The 19,931-nt window shown below is 39.7% G+C and overlaps 1 protein-coding gene across 1 annotated transcript in view; it reads left to right on the top strand.

Moving 5' to 3' along the window:
• GALNT2 (polypeptide N-acetylgalactosaminyltransferase 2) overlaps positions 1 to 11,764 on the top strand; it is a 44,557-nt gene extending 32,793 nt beyond the window's left edge. Inside the window, exons 11-15 of the mRNA XM_009891133.1 lie at positions 3,628 to 3,720; positions 3,925 to 4,008; positions 5,622 to 5,748; positions 9,689 to 9,808; positions 11,107 to 11,764. Coding sequence (XP_009889435.1) covers positions 3,628 to 3,720; positions 3,925 to 4,008; positions 5,622 to 5,748; positions 9,689 to 9,808; positions 11,107 to 11,262 — 580 coding nt within the window. The 3' untranslated portion in view covers positions 11,263 to 11,764. The remainder of the gene's footprint in view (positions 1 to 3,627; positions 3,721 to 3,924; positions 4,009 to 5,621; positions 5,749 to 9,688; positions 9,809 to 11,106) is intronic.
• Positions 11,765 to 19,931: the final 8,167 nt, after the last annotated feature.

The following is a 19,931-nucleotide window of genomic DNA, read 5'->3' as shown; positions in this document are numbered from 1 at the left end:
GTTTATACATGATCAGTATGTGATATGCAAATGATTATGTAGACCGATACTGGCATTTGTGCTAGCCTGTTGGCAACTTCATTCTATATCATATTTGCCTTTCCTGTGCTATGCTTAAAAATGCTTTTTCTCTAGACCTAAGAAACTGCAGTATTAAGGGCTTAGATTAATTTAATTTTGTTAATTTTACTGTTTATACAATATATAGTAGTAGTTGAAATACTGAGCTATTTCCTCAGTTTCTCCTCTATGGAATGAAAATAGCAATTCTGATTCGTTTTCACAGTGTTCAAGTAATATGGATGAAGGTATAGCAGGAGTGTACGGTGGACATTTTGACCAAGGCTCTATCAGTTGTACCTGAAGAATCACCATAGGTTTTGGTTTAGAGAATTGAACTTGATTCTCAGGGGGCTGAAGAAGTACAAGTCTCAGCTAAAGGTTCTGTGGGTTAAGAGCTGCAAATAAATTTGTTTATCCTTGAAGGGGTATGGAGCCCAAACTCTGTTTAACATAAAGCAACACAGCACAGCTGTACTTAAATTCATAAAAATGTTATAAGATGCCAATATACTTGGACTTGTGTTTCACTTTAGATTGAGGAACCTCCTTAGTGTGTAATTCTTCTCATCCACACTGGTTATGCCACTAAGATAACTCTAATGAATTTAATTGTTTGCTAAAATAAAGTCAGTGTCTTGTTTCTTCCAGTAGATATAGTAGGGAATTTTCTGGTCCCCTGTTCTTTGAGATCTGTATTTTATGCTGCAGTGAAAAATGAGTAATAGTACTTATAGGAGACCAAAAGCTAGCAATGAAATATACATCTTAATACATCACATCTCTATTCACGTATTTATAGTGTTCATCAGGGGGTAGAATGATCTACCATTCATTTAAACTGTATTCTGTAGGCTTAGGATGCAACTGTTTTAGTTTCATGGTAGGTTTTAAAATGACAATGTCATAACAAGGAGCATGGTTAATAAAAAAAAATAAATATATTAATTGTGCAGTTTTCCCACTCCTCTGCAGCTTTTTCATCCTTGGGCTGCTGCCAAGATGCTGCTTTTCTTGTGATGTACTTAAACATAACCCAACTGAAAAGTAGGGAAAAGGTGTGGCTGTATGCATGCAAGGATGCAGCGGACATCAGAAATGCATCATATTAGCAGGGATTGAAGATTCTGCATTCATACTGGGATTATAGCTTTTAGACTTTGTTGTGAGGTCAAATCATCATTGTGATTTGATCACTTAAATGTCCTGACAATTACTGTGACAGTTTTTAAAATTGCATTGTGTTTTCCAGTCATTTGTATTCAAAATGTCTTTGAAAAGAGATTCCACATGTACTTGAATGGTGAGGACAGCTGAAGCTTGTCTTACACTACTTACATCCCTTTCCAGATCTACCTTTCTCTGCTAGTGGCTTATTACCCGAGCCCTTAGCTGTCCAGCTGTGTCAAATTCTGACATGCCATTAGAATTCTTTGTTTCATTGGAATTATTTTTGAATTGACCTAGGAAAGTTGCATATCACTTGAAAGCGGCGTTGACAAGTTGCTGTATATTTGAAGGTTTCCTCATCGGTCAGCTTTCTTGGCTGTCAAACCAATGTAACAGAATGCCTTAAAATCAGTTTTAGCAATGAGAGAATGAGAAACCTAAGGTAATTGGATACCCTTGTAATACAGGTATTATCATATATGTGTGGGACCGTGGTGCCAAGCAACTTGATACATGGAATCTGTGCTAGTCTTGCAGTCAGGACTTATTAGCTTATACCATCATCTGTCCTTTGACTGTATGCAATTTGTTCTGGAGTGCTCTGGGTAAGCGTCTGATTTTTAGCTGACTATGCAGTATGCACAGCCTTTTGGCAGCCAAAATAAATCGGTGATTCTGGATGAAAGTCTGGGAGTCCTGTTTCATGAGAGGGGAGACCACTTCCTGGCTCTATGGCGCGGGCAGATACAGCTGTTGTCTGGCAGGATTTGTTAGACCGGTATGCTCTGCCTTAATAAACCACTGCAGACAAGCTAATAAACCTTGCAGACCCCAGTCTGCTCCATGCAAATCTACCTCTGATCACTCAGTGCTAGGTTTCATTAACTGTGGTGCAGCATTAAGTGCTGAGTGGACCCTACATTGTGTTCCTCCTGCCACCTTTGGGGTCTTACTGGTTTAGGCAGTTCTCAGCATCTACACAGTTTCTGTACTTGTGTTGCACGAAGCCTGAACGGTTCATCCCTGGGGAAGCGTGATGCGGGCATGCATTATGGCCTTGGAGGTGTGCTGCATTTGGAATTGTTAAACCCTGGCAAATGGAGTAGTTCCTCTCCCACCACCAAAATCCGTTTGGCCTGTGGGCAGTCGAGCTGATTGCTGAGCAAGCAACAGGGGCAGGTGCTGAGTGGCTGGCTGACCCTCGCACAGGCCTGAGAGACTGCAGGTGAAGATATGCTGGAATAGCTCTCTAATCTGGATTGAATGGGATTTTGCTTATAAAAAATGTAATGGAATCTTTGTAAGGAAAAAATCAATCCTCAAACAAAAAAAACCCAAAACGATAGAGGTCTGTCTTGTAAGTTTTTTTTTGTTCCCCCTATCTGTCTTTCTCAGCAGCCTGCAAGAAGAACTTGCTTTATCCTGGCTATTTTTTTATCTTTTGAATTGGAAAATCATATTAAAGAAGTTATTGGCTGACTGAGTTTACTCAAGTTGCTTTAGATTAATTTACTGCTAAATGTAAAATAAGTTCAGAGCATGGCAGTTGCAGGTGAAATAAGACTTAATTTTCTAAGCATAAAATTACCAACAATAGAAGTAAACAAGTTTTTCCATCCCCTGGCTTCCGTGTAAAAGGCATTACCCTCTGGCAGTCCAAAAGGAGATTTAAACACACCAGTTACATAAATACAGGAATTTTAGTTGATGTGTTTGATTAGAAGTAAAGAATTTGGGCTAGTGTTTTTCATTTATTGCAATAATTAATCTCTCTTCAATTTTAAAGCATGAAAAATACTTTCTAATTATTGGATCTCTTCTGTTACCTCAGCTACAGCAGACTTGCTTGGTTCATAGCCTTAAATGTCGTGACAGCTTATGTCTTTTTGGAGCTTTGAGTGCTCTGCTGGTAGGAATAGGATGAAGAATGTCTATGTTGGCATATCTGTTTTCAGAAAGGTACAAGATATTATTAAATATTGCAAATTATTGAGATTTTTATGTTTCCAATTAGCTTGCTTATCCAGGTGGATACTCACTGAATTTGGCTTCTGTCAAGTTACTCTTATAAAAAGAAAACAAACAAACAACAACCTCGCAACTTCTGTGAAGGTTGCAGAAAGAACTCCAAGATGTGTATTAAATTCTGGATGAAAAACCTGAAGCAGTGATGAGTGTGGAAAAGACATAAATTTCATTATTTATGCATTGATTTCAGTTATGTTACTCTCTAATTGTTTTCTGTTACTTGGGTCTTTAATAGGGAATCTTCTGCATGGCTTGAGGCAGCTGACTATGTGGTACTAGGAAGGATTAAAATCAACCCAAGGATAAATGACATGGTTTAATTGCAGCTAGAAAAAATATAACCTGGGTGTTTCATATGATTGTCCCTAGAAATACACGCAGGGCAGCAGAAGTCTGGATGGACGAATATAAAAACTTCTATTATGCAGCAGTGCCTTCAGCCAGGAATGTACCTTATGGCAAGTAAGTCACAAGTGCTTCTTTGCCCTATTCATTTATTCCTGATGACACAGCACCTTCTGAGGTGAAAGCAGTGCTAGCTCTTATGTGTTATCTCTCTAAGATACAGTTCTACAGTTCTACTGTTCTTGAGTTTTCTGTGTATTCCTTAATGTATATGAAAACAGCAGCCTGACTTTGAGAACTGCTTCTTTTTTTCCCCTCCAGTATTCAAAGCCGAATGGAGCTCAGAAAGAGACTTAGCTGCAAACCCTTCAAATGGTATCTTGAAAATGTTTATCCTGAGTTACGGTGAGTTTTGGCTGAATTGGAGATTGCATGGAGTTCTCTTTTTTGCCCTCCCCAGAAATCATCAGTTTCTCTTTCTCCTTCCTAGAATGTAAAGCATGTTTTTTAATTTATTCATGCGGGCTCATGCAGGCTTATTTGCTTTTGGTTTTTATTAGTTCTATTCTTAAAGAGACATTTTTCCCCTAGTAAGCTCCTTTTTCTTTTTCTACTTACTGCAACAACAGTAGCAGGTGTTTTAGAGAACAGTGTCCAAAGGGCTCAACCTGTCTGAGCCTGAAGTCAGTCTCCTACTTTCGAGCCGTTTACTGAAAAGTGCATTGTTCTGTATCCTGTTGCCATCCATTTAAAGCTTTTGCCATCACCAAAGCATGTGCTTAGTTGAGTGAGGAGACTGAATCTCGGTACAGAACAAGTAACGGGAGTCAGCAGGCAAGAGGGCCTTGTGTGTTTGGCAGGCAGATGGATGCTTAAGACTCTAAGAAACTGAGTCTTCTGCTCTTTCTGTTTCTTGATCTCAGTCACTGGATAATCTCTCACTTTTGAGGGGGTGGTGGGAGAAGAGGGAAATAAAGGGTAACATTGCTAACAGTTTCTGTAATATGAGTGTATCCTAACTAATGAAAGACCCTCGAAGAGAAATACTTTTTGAAAGGATAAAAATGTTTTTGTTCAATAACCCGTTAATAAGTATGTCTGTCAGACCTGAGTCTAAAAACCAGTTTGTCTGCTGTCAACCTAATATTGGTAGTGTAATGGTAAGATACTGTGTGTGGCTTATAAGAATACTCGTGTTTTTCCTGGGGGCACTTCATGTCAGTAAAGTCAGGTAACTGCTAGTGACATTTAGGCTTGGAATGCAAAAGCACCAGCCATTACAGCCCTAGTGGAACACGTATAAAAGCACACATACTAAAGAGTCTCATAAACCAGTACGATGCTGAGGAAGAAAGTTATTCTTTATTTTTCTCTTAAAAGTGCCAAAGGATATTTATTTTTGTTTAATTTGTCAGAAAAAATACATCTTGCAAGCTCTCCTGGAAAATGGGCTGCCATAAGTGTTGTTTAAGTGTAATGTTGTCTTACTCTGTGTCATGTCTTGTGTGCTTATTCTGCTGGATTGAATTATTACACTTATAGTCTGAAGTTTTAAAAGGAGCTAATATGTCCTTTCCTTACTGTTTGACATGAACTCATGGACTCTACCCCACAACTGTACTTTGTTGAGTGCATTTGCCTAAGTGTTTCCATACTATATGAGTATACTTTATGTGCAACCATTAGAAAATAGATATCAGCAAAACATTGATTTTTTTTTTTTTTTTTTAAAGTTCCTAACCCCTTTTCTAATACTTCAGTGAAAACCATCTGGAAGAAATGTAAGATGTCATATTTCTGCCACAAGCTAGCTAGGCTGAAAGAACAAAGGGGCTTGATGACCTTAACTGATAGCATTTAAGCTTGAGTGACCTTAAATGATGATGTTAAGTCATCTTTAGTTTGCTTTTTGTGCTGAGTTTGTATGTTCGTCCTCATTCTTTGGTACAAGCCTGTATTCTGTCCTAAGCTTGCAAGTTTACTCATGTTTGGTCCGATTATTTCTGGTTTTATTTTAGGGTACCTGATCATCAAGATATAGCTTTTGGGGCTTTGCAGCAGGGTACCAATTGCCTTGACACTTTGGGCCATTTTGCAGATGGTGTTGTTGGAGTTTATGAATGTCATAATGCCGGGGGAAACCAGGTCTGTATGCCATTAATATTCTTCCCACAGTATGTGATATTTAACATCCAGTATGTGATATTTAAATTAAAAAAAAAGTTAAACTTTTTAACTCAAGCAGGTACTGTGTGCTGGTGATAGGAAGACGAACCCAAATCAGCAGATTGGTGGTTGTAACAGATTGGCTAAATAACTTCTTCCTCAAATACAATTTTTCATTTTTGGGATTAGAACCTGAGCTTAGAGATTCATTCAGTGTACATCAGATTTTCCCCTTTCTTTGTCTCTAACATTTGCTTTTACACTAGAGGCCAGGGACTTCCTTCCCTGGAGCTTTATACTTGTATAGAAAGCTTTTTTTCAACAATTGGTAGTTTTGATTTTTTGGGGGGGGAGATTTTTACTTAAGAAAAGATCTGGGTTATATTAAGCGTATTGCCTAAGGTCAGCAAAATAGAAGAATGCTTTACTGTGATGCCCTATTAGTCATTTCCAATTTGTGGCAGCGGGGTATAAAAAAATCTGTCTCAAATCCCCATTTGGCGCTTCTAGAAAACAGAGGTGCCTAAATGTCGTAATCCTGTTCTCTCACAGTAAAGGGAGTGTTTCAACAAATCCTTTCTAATCCTTCTATTAAACTAATTGTAAATGTGTCAAATCTGCAAATGAGAGCATTAATTATTTCAAAGAATCTATTTATGCAGTTGTGACTTAGTTATCAGGAAATCTATGCATATTTGCTCACTGTTTTATGTGGTGCTTTGTCATTAAATTATTTTCAGAATCAACCTGACTATAAATCAAATGTAAGATTAATACTTCAAGTACATCTGTTAAAGTAGAATGCTGACCAATTACAAATCCACTGTTAAATGAGTATCAGAATTTTACTCTCTCTGATTTAAATTAGGGGAGGAAAACCCTAAAATCAGATGAAGACTGAAATAAAGGAGTTTTTTTCCTGGAAGATGTATCATGTTGGAGAAGAGAAGGCTCGGGGGAGCTTTCCAGTATCTGAAGGGTACCTACAAGAAAGCCGGAGAGGGACTTTTTTACAAAGGCATGTAGTGGTTAGGATGAGGTGTAATGGCTTCAAACTGGAAGAGGGGAGATTTAGATTAAATATTAGGAAGAAATTTTTCACTCTGAGGGTGGTGAGACACCGGAACAGGTTGCCCGGGGAAGTTGTGGAGGCCCCATCCTTGGAAGCGTTCAAGGCCAGGCTGGATGGGGCTTTGAGCAACCTGGTCTAGTGGGAGGTGTCCCTGCCCATGGCAAGGGGGTTGGAACTCAATGATCTTCAAGGTCCCTTCCAACCTAAACCATTCTATGATTCTATGTTGATTTGAATGCATTGCATCATACATTTGAGATATGCATCTTTTTCCTATCACTAAAAAGAATGCATATCGGGACGCTTTTTCTATTACCGTGATGAAAGTGCAGTCATCTTTTCAGAACACTACAGTGTTTTTTAGGAGAAAGGGTGGATGTGTCAGAATTGTCTTGGTGTAGAAGTCTTGGAATTTTCTGGTGCCATTGAGTATGTATGTTCTCCATAGATACAAAAAGTTATCTTCCTCTTTCAAATTCTCTTGCCCTGAATCTGACCTTCTTTTCTACGTAGTTTCTTCTCTGAAGCTGACCTTGACAAGGCAACATACACTTGCTCTGAATAGGTCCCTGTGAGAACCCACGCAGGCAGATTAAGAGGCAGAACGGGTCAAACCCAGGTTTTATGTCCATGCAGAATTCCTATTGGATTGGAAGGAATGAACAGCATGGGAGAAGAGGGGGAACAAAACAGAGTCTTTAAATGTGTACTATGTGTTTCGTACCTATTCTTATCAAGAGAGTTTGGGAGTTGGGTAGGATTAAGAGTACTCGGATATTATAGGCTGTGTAGGGCTGAAGAAATTGCGATGTATTTGACAGGTATGTACAAATATGTAGGGTTATGATAAGGAGCTAAAGATAAAGCCAAATGCACTTAGGTGCAAGGGGAAGGTTTCAGGTTAGTGACGTTCCACTAACTTCGTATTTCTGATTTATGACACAAGTTTTTTCAGATGTCCTGATTTGTTACATAGAGCTGTCCTTTTTCCAGCCTGTGCCCTGAGCACATACGTTGCTTGCAACTTTGCTTCTCTCCTCATGCAGTGGAACTTGCTTATCTTATCTCCATTATAGCTCGTCATAGTTCCTGGTCACTGGAGGAAAGCATCTATACACTGTGTTTTGTCCCATGAAGGGCTGTCACACAGATGTCTCCAGCAGCAGAGCTTGGAGCTTTTGTGAAGCAGTACCCTTGGCTTTTAAATATGTTAATTTCTTTTGTGTTTTCTGTTGTGTCTGGGGCTCTTGCAGCATTTTGATGGAAGGGTGAAGATGTATAAAGCAATATTTTTAAGGCTCTAACTTTCTCTGGCTGTAGGTTTTTCAAACACAAGTTTTACCACTTCCCTGGCAGTATTTTCAACTCTCACTATTCAGTATAAATCTTATAAGGGGGCCATCTGTTTCAGGGTCACTTACAATTCCTGATAAGCCCTGAAAATAACTTGCTTAATTCCTTAAGTTGTTAAAAGTGGCTATTAATTATTCTTGTTGACATTTTATGAACTGGACAGAGCTGAGAAGGCAAGTAATTTTGCTGTCATCTGAGATTAATGTATTGAGAGTGAAAGGAAAAAATCCAGCTTAAGGGTTTTGGAGACAAATAAAGGGATACACAGAGTTCTCCTGCCTTTGCTTTGTTTTGCATAGTTGTCATTATTCTAGTACTTGCATAATATGGTACTCATCTAACGGCTTGCTACCTGTACGATGGCGGTTACTTGTAACCACGTGGGTTAGAAGTTCTGATTGTTTCCTGAGCATCTGTTCTCAAAGGAATTTAATAATCGCTAAATCTGCTGAGTTTAAAAGTGATTATGCAAGCCAAAAATTCAGTTATGGTATCAGAAAAGAAGTAAAAAAAAAAAAAGGGGATGGGATTAGTCATTTAATTTCTTTCTGAAACACTGATTGCTTGCAAAATAACATTTAAATGTAGCCAGACTTGGCCCTGTGTGTATCTAGGGTTTGATTTAGATAATTAGTGTGGCTTTAGTGGATAGATAAGCTTTCTTCCACAAAGGAGAATTAGACAAATGAGGACCAATCTGGATCCTGGAGATGAAACTTTGAGGAGAAGAGCATGGTGAGAGTCTGAACGTCAGTGCGAGATCAGGCCCTGTAGAAGGATGCTGAGATCAAACAAGCTGGGCAACAGTATATATAGAACAGCTTTTCTTTGCTTTCTGTTTGAGTTGCATATTTAAATGCATTTAAAGAAAATTATGTTGTACATCATGCCTTGGATAGGAAGTAATATTCTTCCTCTACCCTTGAGTCTGGGCCTCTTGTGTATTGCTTTCTGATGGTTGCTATCATATTAAGAACTGGTCTTCTTAATACTGTACTGCGGTACATATGCTTTTTTTAGCATGTGGTGGCCAGTAATGCTGCAGACCAAGCTTTTAGGGGTTTTGTATACATAATTATTTATATATATATACACATATATATAAATCTGTCCTACATGGAAGATATGGGGAGTGTGGAATACACACACACGCACACATATAAATAAAAATATAGCTGGACAAGTATTTGAACAAATATTTTAAACCTGAGGTCCTCTGTGACTGCCCGCTGTACTTGTGTAAAGCCAGCAGAGGGAGCAAACAGCCAGCTGAGCCCTGAGCTGACTTGGGGATACTGAAGCGCTTGGAATTACTGTGTTTGAAGAGGGCCTTTTTTCCCCTCCTGTTTTATGGGAAGCAATGAACTGTTCTAATGCTCATACGTAGCTATTTACAGGATTTCAACCTGTGCTATATATGCAGAGATAGCATGTGCGCTTTATTTATATGTTAGTATACACAATTTTGTACACCTTTTTTCTTCCTTTTTCTAGGAATGGGCCTTAACAAAGGACAAGTCGGTGAAACACATGGATTTGTGCCTTACTGTTGTGGACAGAGCACCTGGTTCACTAATAAAACTTCAGGGCTGCAGGGAAAACGACAGCAGACAGGTTAGTATGTTGTGAATGCACTCTGCAAACAGTGGGGAAAGCAAGGGTTGTGAATGAGAATGCAAGAACATGCACTGGTAACAATATCTTGTATCCATTCTGCTCTTCACTCTGTCTTTCTGTTGTTTGTGTGTCTAAAGTTAGGATGCACGACACCTGGGCAGAGCAGCAGGAATAAGCTTGTGTACTAAGCTTTTCTTTTCACAGGCCAGTGACAATCTTTTATGAACATGTAGAGATTTTATCCCAACGCTGTTTCACCGAACAGCATTGATGTGTAACAGTCTTCAACTGCCACATCTGTTTTCTGAAATAGAATGTATATTCCACAACGAATTTTTGAAAGGTCTTATTCAGTGAAGTCTGAAGATTATGTAGGCTGTGTCTCAGAAGAGTGTGGTTTGGCTTTCCATTCTTCTTTTCAGCTGTGACCTGTTTATAACAGCACTAGATTCATTCAGTTCATTTTTATTAATGCAGCATTGTAACTTCATCTGTTTTCCCAGGCCTGAGGAAAAATCTCATTTGCAGAGTCTTTTTTGATCTAGTGGTATAACAATTCATCTCTTTCTGCTAAGTCATAGGTTCTGATTGTCTGCCAGCTTCCTTGCTTCTGTATCTCAGTTTTGGCAGACAGATAACTGAAATGCTATTCCTTGATGAAGGAAGAATATTCTTGCCACTTTTCAGAAAAGGAAACTGAGGAAGCAAGATTGCCTTGATAAGGTTTAAAGGCACAACATGTAAGAAATAGAGGATGTTAGAAAGTTTCCTCTATTGTATTTGGGATTTACCCTATCCTTGGCATTACCTTGGGCAAAGGGTTTCTGACAGCAGAGATTTGATTGTCTTCTGCATAATTGAAAGGTGTCTGACAACTTTCTGGATTTCTGTAAAGTTGTCTTTAGTGATTGTGCTTCTTCTCTATGTTCAGAATTGTTGTGTTATGTGGACGGGTTTTGTGATTTATTCCCCCCCCGCCCTCCTTTTAGACTGAAGGTTTCACACAGGTCACGTAGTGTGACAGCATACTTGAGAAGTGCTGAAGTAGAGGAAAATGATTTGGTGTATTCTGTATCTATTGCAGTGTGTTAGCTGAAAGAACAGTTGTATTGGCAAGGCTTGCCATAGCTTACATACTTTTATTCAAGGATCTTCTAAACTGTGTACTACTATTGCATTTTTTTACACCTTTCCTAAGCACAAGCCAGGGAAGCCTAGGAAGACTTCAAAGGACAGGATGTAGAACTAATCCTTTTGCTGTTTTTCTAGCTCAGTAACTGTATTTTCTCTTCCAGAAATGGGAACAAATTGAAAGCAATTCTAAACTGAGGCACGTTGGCAGCAACCTCTGTCTAGACAGCCGAAATGCCAAAAATGGTGGTCTCACCGTTGAGATCTGCAGTCCTTCTTTGTCACAACAGTGGAAATTCACACTTAATCTGCAGCAGTAGAAGGACTTGGAAGCAAAATGCTGTTTCGATTCATAGACGTTGGGCAAAGTTTTGATTGAATTACTGATGTATTTCTTAAAACTTTCCACGGAACTTATATACCTCAGTATTCCACCTTTATCTGAAAGTTGGAGAGTGCTGAAGCAGACAGCAGGGATCCAGGAGACTTGGAGCACTGCAAAGATGTCACAGAACATGACTGCAGCACAATTCCTTCTTGGTGTGAAGACTTCAACGGTTCCTTTCTGTCTTCAGTTATGTACTTGCACAGCAGATAATTAACTCTAGGAACAACTGATGTATGATAAAAAAAGGATCTGAAGAAACACCTGTGGGGAACAGGGTGTGGGAGGGAGGGTGGGAAAAATTACTAGGAGAAGGTCATTTGGAATCTCCATTTGCATAGAAATCATGGTTTGTCATTTCCAGAAACAGACGTGTCATTTTGACGTTTTTTTTTCTCCTATGTGTACTTGGTAATTTGAATATGAACTTTTCTATGATGGACTCGAAATATAAATATATAAAAGTATATATATTGTCAGCTACCAAGGATTTATATCAGTTTTCATCATCCTATAATTATCAACGAAGTGATTGACATATGTACAACCAGAAATTGGATTGGAATGCTAGGAGAGTGAAACTTTATGAAGGTGCGGATTTTGTGCTGCTGAGTATGATGTCCGTGCTAACACTGGATGCTTTTGCTTTGCAAACTGGATCTACTTCTTAACACTTCGCCCTCACTGGAGATCACGAAACTCAGGAGGAGGAAAAAAGATTGCAGAATAAGCCAATGCATCTGCACAGCTGATTGCTCGAATTGTTTATTCCAACTTGGAAATTCATTATTATTGCTCTGGATAACGTTAAACTTGTACTTGATATTTGTGTTGATCATTTCTGTAGTACTTTGTCTTTTAAATACTTCTTCCTTTGTTACAAAATTATATAAACGGTGCAGATCGTTCATGCAGCCATGTGGGTTCAGCACAGTTTTATTCTGGGCCCTGATGAGAAGAATTTCTGTCTCAAACTCCCCTTTTGAGTTGTAGAAATAAGATAGAATAGTAACGTCACTGTCGACAGCACAAGATCTGAATTTTAATTTGCAAGGATAAGCAGCTATGTAATATCTCTGAATTGCACTTGCTTAATTTATAGATCTACTACTGGGGAATTTTCTTCCATTTTGTTTCTTTAAATGGAGCTTTTGAATGGATACAGGCTTGGCTCTGGGAATCAGCCTGGATACCAGCAAATCCTATGTGTTTTTAACCATAGAATCCGTACATTTTGCAGCTTCAGTTCCAGCTGATGTCATTTTTATATTAAAATAATGCTGTCAAAGTTAACCCCAACTTTGACCTGTCCTTTCTTATGTTTGCATAGACTATATACTTTTTTATTAAAAGCAAATGCTTCAATGAGCTTTTAAAATGAAAAGGAAAGGTAAATAAATATTAATAAGTGAGACAGCATTGACAAAAATTAGTGCAGACATGCAACGCCAGGAAGTGGTTTTGGTAAAATGAAGATGAAGGATCTTGGAAAAATGTAACAGTTGATCGTAAGGAGATGAAAAACATGCTCTAGTATGCTGGTATAGTTCCCCTCTTTCTTTGTTCCTGGAAGTTGAGTAGTTCCCCATTTTTTCAGTTTCCTTTGGCTGCATCTATACATTAGGTGTAGAGCTGGTACTCTTCTGGGCAAAGTGGCCCATAAATACCTTGTGCGTCTGAAGTTAGGACTTGCAGGTACCTGCATACCTTTTGGATGGGGACATTAAATCTAGTTTCTCCTATCCATCATCTGACTTTTTAATGAATAATTAATACCTTTTTTTTTTTTTGCTTCTTCACAATCCACTTTCTCCAAAACTTGCCAGTTTTAGAGGCCATACAGTGGATAAAATATTTTTCAGCTTTTAGTGTCTCCCTATCTGTAGCCTTTTAACCTAGCTGAGAACTTGAAGAACGTGATTCATAAACATAGCAGTAGATTTCTTCATATTCTGGAAAACAAATGCTGAAATGTGGGCTCAGCAGCAAGTCAATTGTTTGAGGTTTTGAAAAATGGAATTTAAAAGAAAAAACCGAACCACTCTGCCGCTACCACGGAGGTATTTCCATTTGCAACTTCGATCATAGTAAGGGTGTACTAACTGAAATCAGCAGTTGCAACACTGAATATTGACCCACCTCTTAACTCTGAATCAGAATTGCTGGTAAAAAAAATATCTGTATTCCACCTCCTTAGGTCTTTAATGTCAACTGCTATCATATAAAGTGGGAATATTTTCACTAATACCCCACGGATGCTGTGCATAGGGGGTTTAATATAGGAGCTGTATGTTAGAAGACAGCATTGCTTTTCTTTGAGAGAACAGACGAAGTGGTATCCTTTTGTTATGTTTACATGACAGTGTGCCAAAGTTACTTACTGTGATTTTAGGGGTTTTTAATTGTTGAAGAAATTTGCCCATTTGAAAAATAAATTAAGAGCCCTTGAAGCAAATTGCAATGGAGTCTCCTGAGAACTTTTCTTGTTGTCTTCAGAGCAAGAACGGTGATATTGTTTTGCAGATTTTCAAAACATAGTTTGGAAACTGTTTTTTCAGTTGGTTTGAAAAGTCTGCTGTACAGAGCTTGTACTTTGTTCATTTTATAGATGGAAACCATCCTTGAAAAATTGTTTAACTTAAATAAAGAAGAATGCTTTATAGATAAATGTGTGGTGGTTAATAGAACTGAGTAAAACTAAGAAGTCTGCCTGGAGCTTGGAGATTGAAGTAGTTTTCAAATGCTTCAGTTCACGTAGTTGTTTCCTAAAGTTCCTGTTCTAAAAGTGTGTATATGTGGGGGTATTTCTGCATTTATGAAAAGAGAATTTGTCTGTGTTTAATATGATAACTTTGAGGAAATTACCTTATTTTGGAAGCTGCTTTACATTGAAGAGTGAGTTAACACTGACTGTAGTCGCCTGGAAATACGCTGTTAAGGCACTCCCCCTCCTGCCCCATTAGGCTTAATTTTCTCCAGACTTCCACTGACCCTCTCTGCTGCCAGAAACCACTCTGCCAAGTGTGACAGGGCCTCCTGCAGCCTGCAGGATGATTGCAGCAGCAGCTCTCATAGTTGATTGGGGTACCTGTCCTCCTCTGCTCGCGTTGTCTTTCTGCTCTCTGTTGTGAAGGGTGGTAATTCAGACAACTGTGATGCACTTGAGGCTAGATCTTAGATACTCTGTATTTAAAACAAAACAAATAATAAAAAAAAAAAAAGGTATTTTGGGGAGCAAATGCTTCACAGGTCTAGTTTAGAGAGCTTGGAAATCAACTTGCACTGGCACGGTTGAGTAGGGAGCAAATCCTCCATGGTAGGTGATGGACAACTGTGAAAGTGTGAGGTTCTCCTACTGCTGTAAGAGTAGGTGGGGCTGCGGGCAGGGCATGGTGCTCGATTACAGCAGCACCTTGGCAGAGGTGGGCTGCAAGCCAAACAGGCAGGGGGTGGCATGATGCTCTAGGGGAGACCAAATGGGAAGCAGGAGAATGAATGAGGTAAAATCTCATCTGTGATGTGTTGTCCAGCTTCAGAGATGCTTCAAGTCAGTTCTTGGGGCGCATCCTTCTTTCTTACCCTTACAGGACTAGGATCTTTGTTCCTGGTCTGAGGAACTTAGCTTTACAGTCAGCCCCAAGGGCATGATCAGCTAGCATAACCTGCAGAAGCATTTATAGGAAATATTTAAATACTTTTAATTATACCGACAGGAAGATTTTTACCTGTCATGTTGTAGGAAAGAGTTCTTGGGTGCAAACTTTCTCTCCCTGTGTGCCTGAAGTCAGTGACTAGTTGACACCTTTCAAAAAGCCTAAATTAAATCAAGCAAAAAGATCTTTAATATTTATGGTTGGCAAAAATAAAAAGGCCCTGTCAAACTGCAGTAAACAAAAGAAAACCTTACATTTGCAGATTCTATCTCAGAAATCAAATGAGGATTCTCCATCTTAAATGCCCTTTGACACTTGTCAGCTGACAGGTAATACTAAAAGATAATTACAACAGGCTTCTGGCAGTAGAAGCTTTTAATCTAATCCAATGTGGAGTGTAGAAGTCTGTCTCTTATCTCTCTGCCTGGAGTCTTATATATTTTCTGTGCATAATGTTCTCGGTGAACTTCTTGGTATAAGTATCTGGACTGAATGAACTATCCAGCAAATTTTGCATTACTTCTGTCCAGAACTCCATTATTGCCTTTGCCTTATACCCAAGCATATATATTAAAAAAGTTTTCCATTCGGTATAATTAATTTTTTTGAATTTTAGGTCATGCTTTTTGGCCAGTTTCTATGCATGGATTTACTCTGCTTGCCTGTCACTGCGTAAAGCCAGATATAGTTATACCCCTTTCATAAGGGAACATTTAATCTTTTTTCTTTGTGGATTAATAAAAAGATATTTGAAATCCTGAATTTTCAAGAACATGCCTGCATGCATTTGGAAACACGTTTCCTATCTTTGAAAAGGAAGCTGAATACTGGGAGAGATTAAAAGGCTGTAATCTGCTTGAGGTAAGGACTATTGTGTTGTTTAAAGTGCATCCTAAAGAGCATTGTCCACTTCCTGTCTGGGGTGTTACTGCCATAACCTTAGTTATTTTTAAATGTTATATTTTTGTATACAAATACCAGTGTCTCCTTTGCTTTACTTAGAGGTACATTAGATGTAGATACTCTAAAATTTATGTGGTCCTGAGTTGCACGCACGCGTCACCTGTGTTCTCATTCAGCCTGAAATACAATGAATAATTTCATAGCGATAACTTGTTGTAGAATGCTCTAGTGAGAGACTTGTTCTTGTACAGAATGATTTCAATTGAATAGAAACCACTGAAAAAAATAGTCTGGGATAATAAGCCATGATTACAGAATGAGCACAAATATCAGGGTTGCATCTTTTGTTAGACTGCACATTTTATTTACAGCTTAACATCCAGTAGCTATTTTAAGATCTGCTAGTAATCAAGCTTAAAAATTGGGAATCAAGTCAGTCCACAGATGTTCTCTCTGTACAGCCCTCCAAGAAGTTTTCTGAATGGGTGCAAAATACCCTTCTGATTTGATTTGATTTCTTGTGGCACAGCAGCGTGTTGTTGCTCTGAACTCAGGAAGAGGGACCTGTTTGATTTCGAGTCCCTATTTCTACCCAGCAGATGTTTTTAATCCAAGAATTTTTTTTTTTTTTTTAATTAAAAAGCATCTGGAAGTAGCAAATAGCTATGTTTTCTGCCATACCTGTATTAAACCTTGGGTAATTTGAGCATTGTGGTAAGTAAAAAGAGGGTTAGAAAATGACTACCAAGTCTGTTGTCCTCTGATTGCGGGGTGAGCAGCACTTCTGCAAAATGCTTTTCTCTTAACTTTCGTGCCACCTTTCTTCCTCTCCAGCAAGTTGTTTTTGAAGTGGATGTATTCCTAGGTGGCAGCTCTGTGCTCAGCTGAGCCAGCCTAGTCGTTGCTGCCGAGGGGGAGAGGGATGCTGATTCTGCCTCTCCTCCCTGGTGCTAGTGCTGGTGCCCGTTCCAGGGGACAATTAAGTGAGCGAAGCAGCAGGACAAGATTAACTTTATTTTTTCCTGTCTATCTTGGAGAGTTGAGTTGGCCTTTTGAAGGGTCTAGAGAGCTGGAGCTGGCACAAAATGTCAGGGTTTTGTAACCAGAAGCAGGCGAGGGGGGAAGATGTTGAACTTCCCTCCCTTCAGCACCAGTGAAATGTAACATCAGCTTCCCCTGTCCATCCTGTGAGCAGTGGGATCCAGCATCTGCCTAAGGTATTGCTCCTCCTTGCTCGTCACTGCAAGACTTTGGGTACAGCCTTGTCACTGTCCTGTGCTGATTGGTGAGCTATCAGCAGTTAAAAGGAGCATTAGGAATGCCTTGTGGTGAGCCAGAGTGGGGTGTAAGGAAGGTTGGCGAAAAAACCACCCATGAAAAGAGTGTTGTTACTTTCAGCAGCTGAAAGCCATTCGAGCTTCACTTAACTAGACTGTAAAATCAAACCTCTTGTTTTCATTAGAGCACTTGAGCTGAGGGATGTTCTGTTTAGGTTTCTGGTTGAGATGCCTTTAATAATCACAGAATCATAGAATGGTTTAGGTTGGAAGGGACCTTGAAGATCATCGAGTTCCGACCCCCCTGCCATAGGCAGGGACACCTCCCACTAGACCAGGTTGCTCAAAGCCCCATCCAGCCTGGCCTTGAACACCTCCAGCAACGGGACATCCACAACTTCCCCGGGCAACCTGTTCCAGTGCCTCACCACCCTCAGAGTAAAAAATTTCTTCCTAATGTTTAATCAAAACCTGCCCTCTTCCAGTTTGAAGCCATTACCCCTCATCCTATCCCTACATGCCCTTGTAAAAAGTCCTTCCCCAGTGCTCCTGTAGGCCCCTTTTAGTTACTGGAAGGCTGCAATAAGGTCTCCCCTTATTAATATTAGTAATAAGTTGTTGTTGTTATTATTATAATTAGTCATATCAAAACAGCTTTATTGCTGATATCTGAGTCTTAAGTCAGCAGTGCCTGTAGTGGCAAGAGAGGAGGAAGAGGGAGTGAGAGAGAGAAAAAATTCTTAAATGGCATCAAGGTCTTGGTTTCAACATCAAGCAAATGTTCGATAGGGAGTTTCCTACTTGGAAGGGACATAACACTTTGCTTTAGATAATCTTGAGAAAGAAAATGCTCCATCTTGCTTGCAGTTTGTGTTTTGTGTGATGCAAACCAGCCTGGTGTTAGGCACTCTGCTGTTGGTTTCAGAATTGTATGAAGACATTGCTTTTACTTTTCCTATTGAAAAAGTTATCTGAGAGAGGGTGACATCTTTAGGTCACTGGTGAGGGTCAGGGCTTCCGTCATAGTAGAAGCTACAAAAGATGGCTCCCTTACTGGTATCTTGATGTCTAGGTAGAAAAGATGAAAAAACAGTGAAGTGGAAGAGAAGAAGGTGCAAAGTGAGACAGTGTGGAGAAGCAGCTGCAGAGCTGCAGCTTAGGATGTATTTCAAAGCCAGTAAATTCATAGTTTAAGGTAAGATGAGGTGTAGCTGTCCAGTGTTCTACGGCATAAGCTGTAACATCTTCAGCAGTGGTGTCTGTGTCAAATTCTCAGCTTCTGTTTGGATGTGACCTCTGACAACTGCATTCAGCTTGGGTGTAGAAGACTTGATACAATATTCAGAAGTGTTTAGGGCAGTCAGTTACCAAAAATGGAATTTAAGCAGTTAAATATCTTGGAAACCGATAAATTTGAGAATTAGGAGATCTTGTTCTTCAGCTCATCTAATTCTCTTCCTGTCAGCTATTGCAATGTAAGTTTGTTTTAATGAGTAATTGGTTCCAAGCTGAATGTCTAACTTCGATTCCCAGCCGTTTTGTCTGCTAATTAAGTTTTATTCCTCAAAATATTTTTCTTTGTATCAGAGCTTCTGGAGTCTGGTTCTGTCATCTCTCAACTCTTCCCCGTACAGACTGAGCCTCTTAAACTAGCCAAGAAGCAGGTTTTTCAGACCATCCATTGCTACTGCTCTTCCCTGAGCTCTCCTCAAGGCAGATGAAGGGATGATGAGGAAGGAAGGTCCTCCTCTCAACTCCAGTAAAAATAGGATGAGGCCCTTACGGCTGTTCCTTGTGTAAGGTTCCCACTGATGCTTACCACTCGTGTTGTACTTTGGGCTTTGTAGTAAAGGCAGCCAGCGTTTAGACAGTGCTCTGAGAGTCTCTGAGTCAATGATCCTGGGGGGTTCCATCAAACCCAGCACAGCAAGGTAAATCAGTGTTGGGCCTGTAGGTGATAAGACACAGTGTTGTTTTGGGTTTGGTTTTTTTTTGGATGAAAACAATAAACAAAACACTGCTAGATGTCCACAAGCAGCGCTTGCAGGCTGCTGGTCTGAACTGATACTGAGTTTGCTCAGGGGACATCCCCAAAATTGGTTGTCCACCTGGGATCTCTGACCTGTTGTGGTTCCCATTTTTCAGAACAGGGTTATGTGCCAGAATAGATCAAAGTATTCACACAACACACTGGTAAATCTTGTCACGGGGAAAATAAAGTAAGGGAGGCAGACATAGCTCAACTACAAACCAAGTGGCACAGAGCGGATGCCGTGGCCCACTTTCTTTCCCTGTTAATTTGAAGGCCTTTATCAGCTAGGAGCAGGAATTGTCTTGCTCCACCTGATTTGAGCTGGAAAGGCACGGTGACTGTACAAGAAAAGGTTAGATCATGAACAGTAAGGAAAATATGGATAGGGAGTTAACTCTTGGTCATTCTTTACAAACAGTGAATGAGAAGGCAAAAAAACCCACCCAAAAAACCATGCAAACATGTAAAACATGTACCGGGAAGTCCCCCAGTCAGAGATTGATGGGAGCTTGGAGGGCAGGTGGAGGAAATATTACTCAGTGTTAACCTCCTTCCTTCGATCTTTCTTTAGGCATTTGGTTACTGGATTATCTTGCCCTTTGGTCCATGTTGGCTGACAGTTCCCAGCTGAAGTGCCCTGGGTAGCGCGTACCTGAGGTTGGACAAATACACAGATGCACAGAGCATCTCGGAGAACAGCAGGCTACGTAAGCGACAGTGCATCACCAGGAACGTGTGA

This window comes from Charadrius vociferus, unplaced genomic scaffold (assembly GCF_000708025.1).
Source record: "Charadrius vociferus isolate BGI_N301 unplaced genomic scaffold, ASM70802v2 scaffold78, whole genome shotgun sequence".
NCBI classification, from domain to species: domain Eukaryota; kingdom Metazoa; phylum Chordata; class Aves; order Charadriiformes; family Charadriidae; genus Charadrius; species Charadrius vociferus.
Note: the sequence above shows the minus strand (reverse complement) of the source record. Positions and strands in the feature narration are given on the sequence as shown.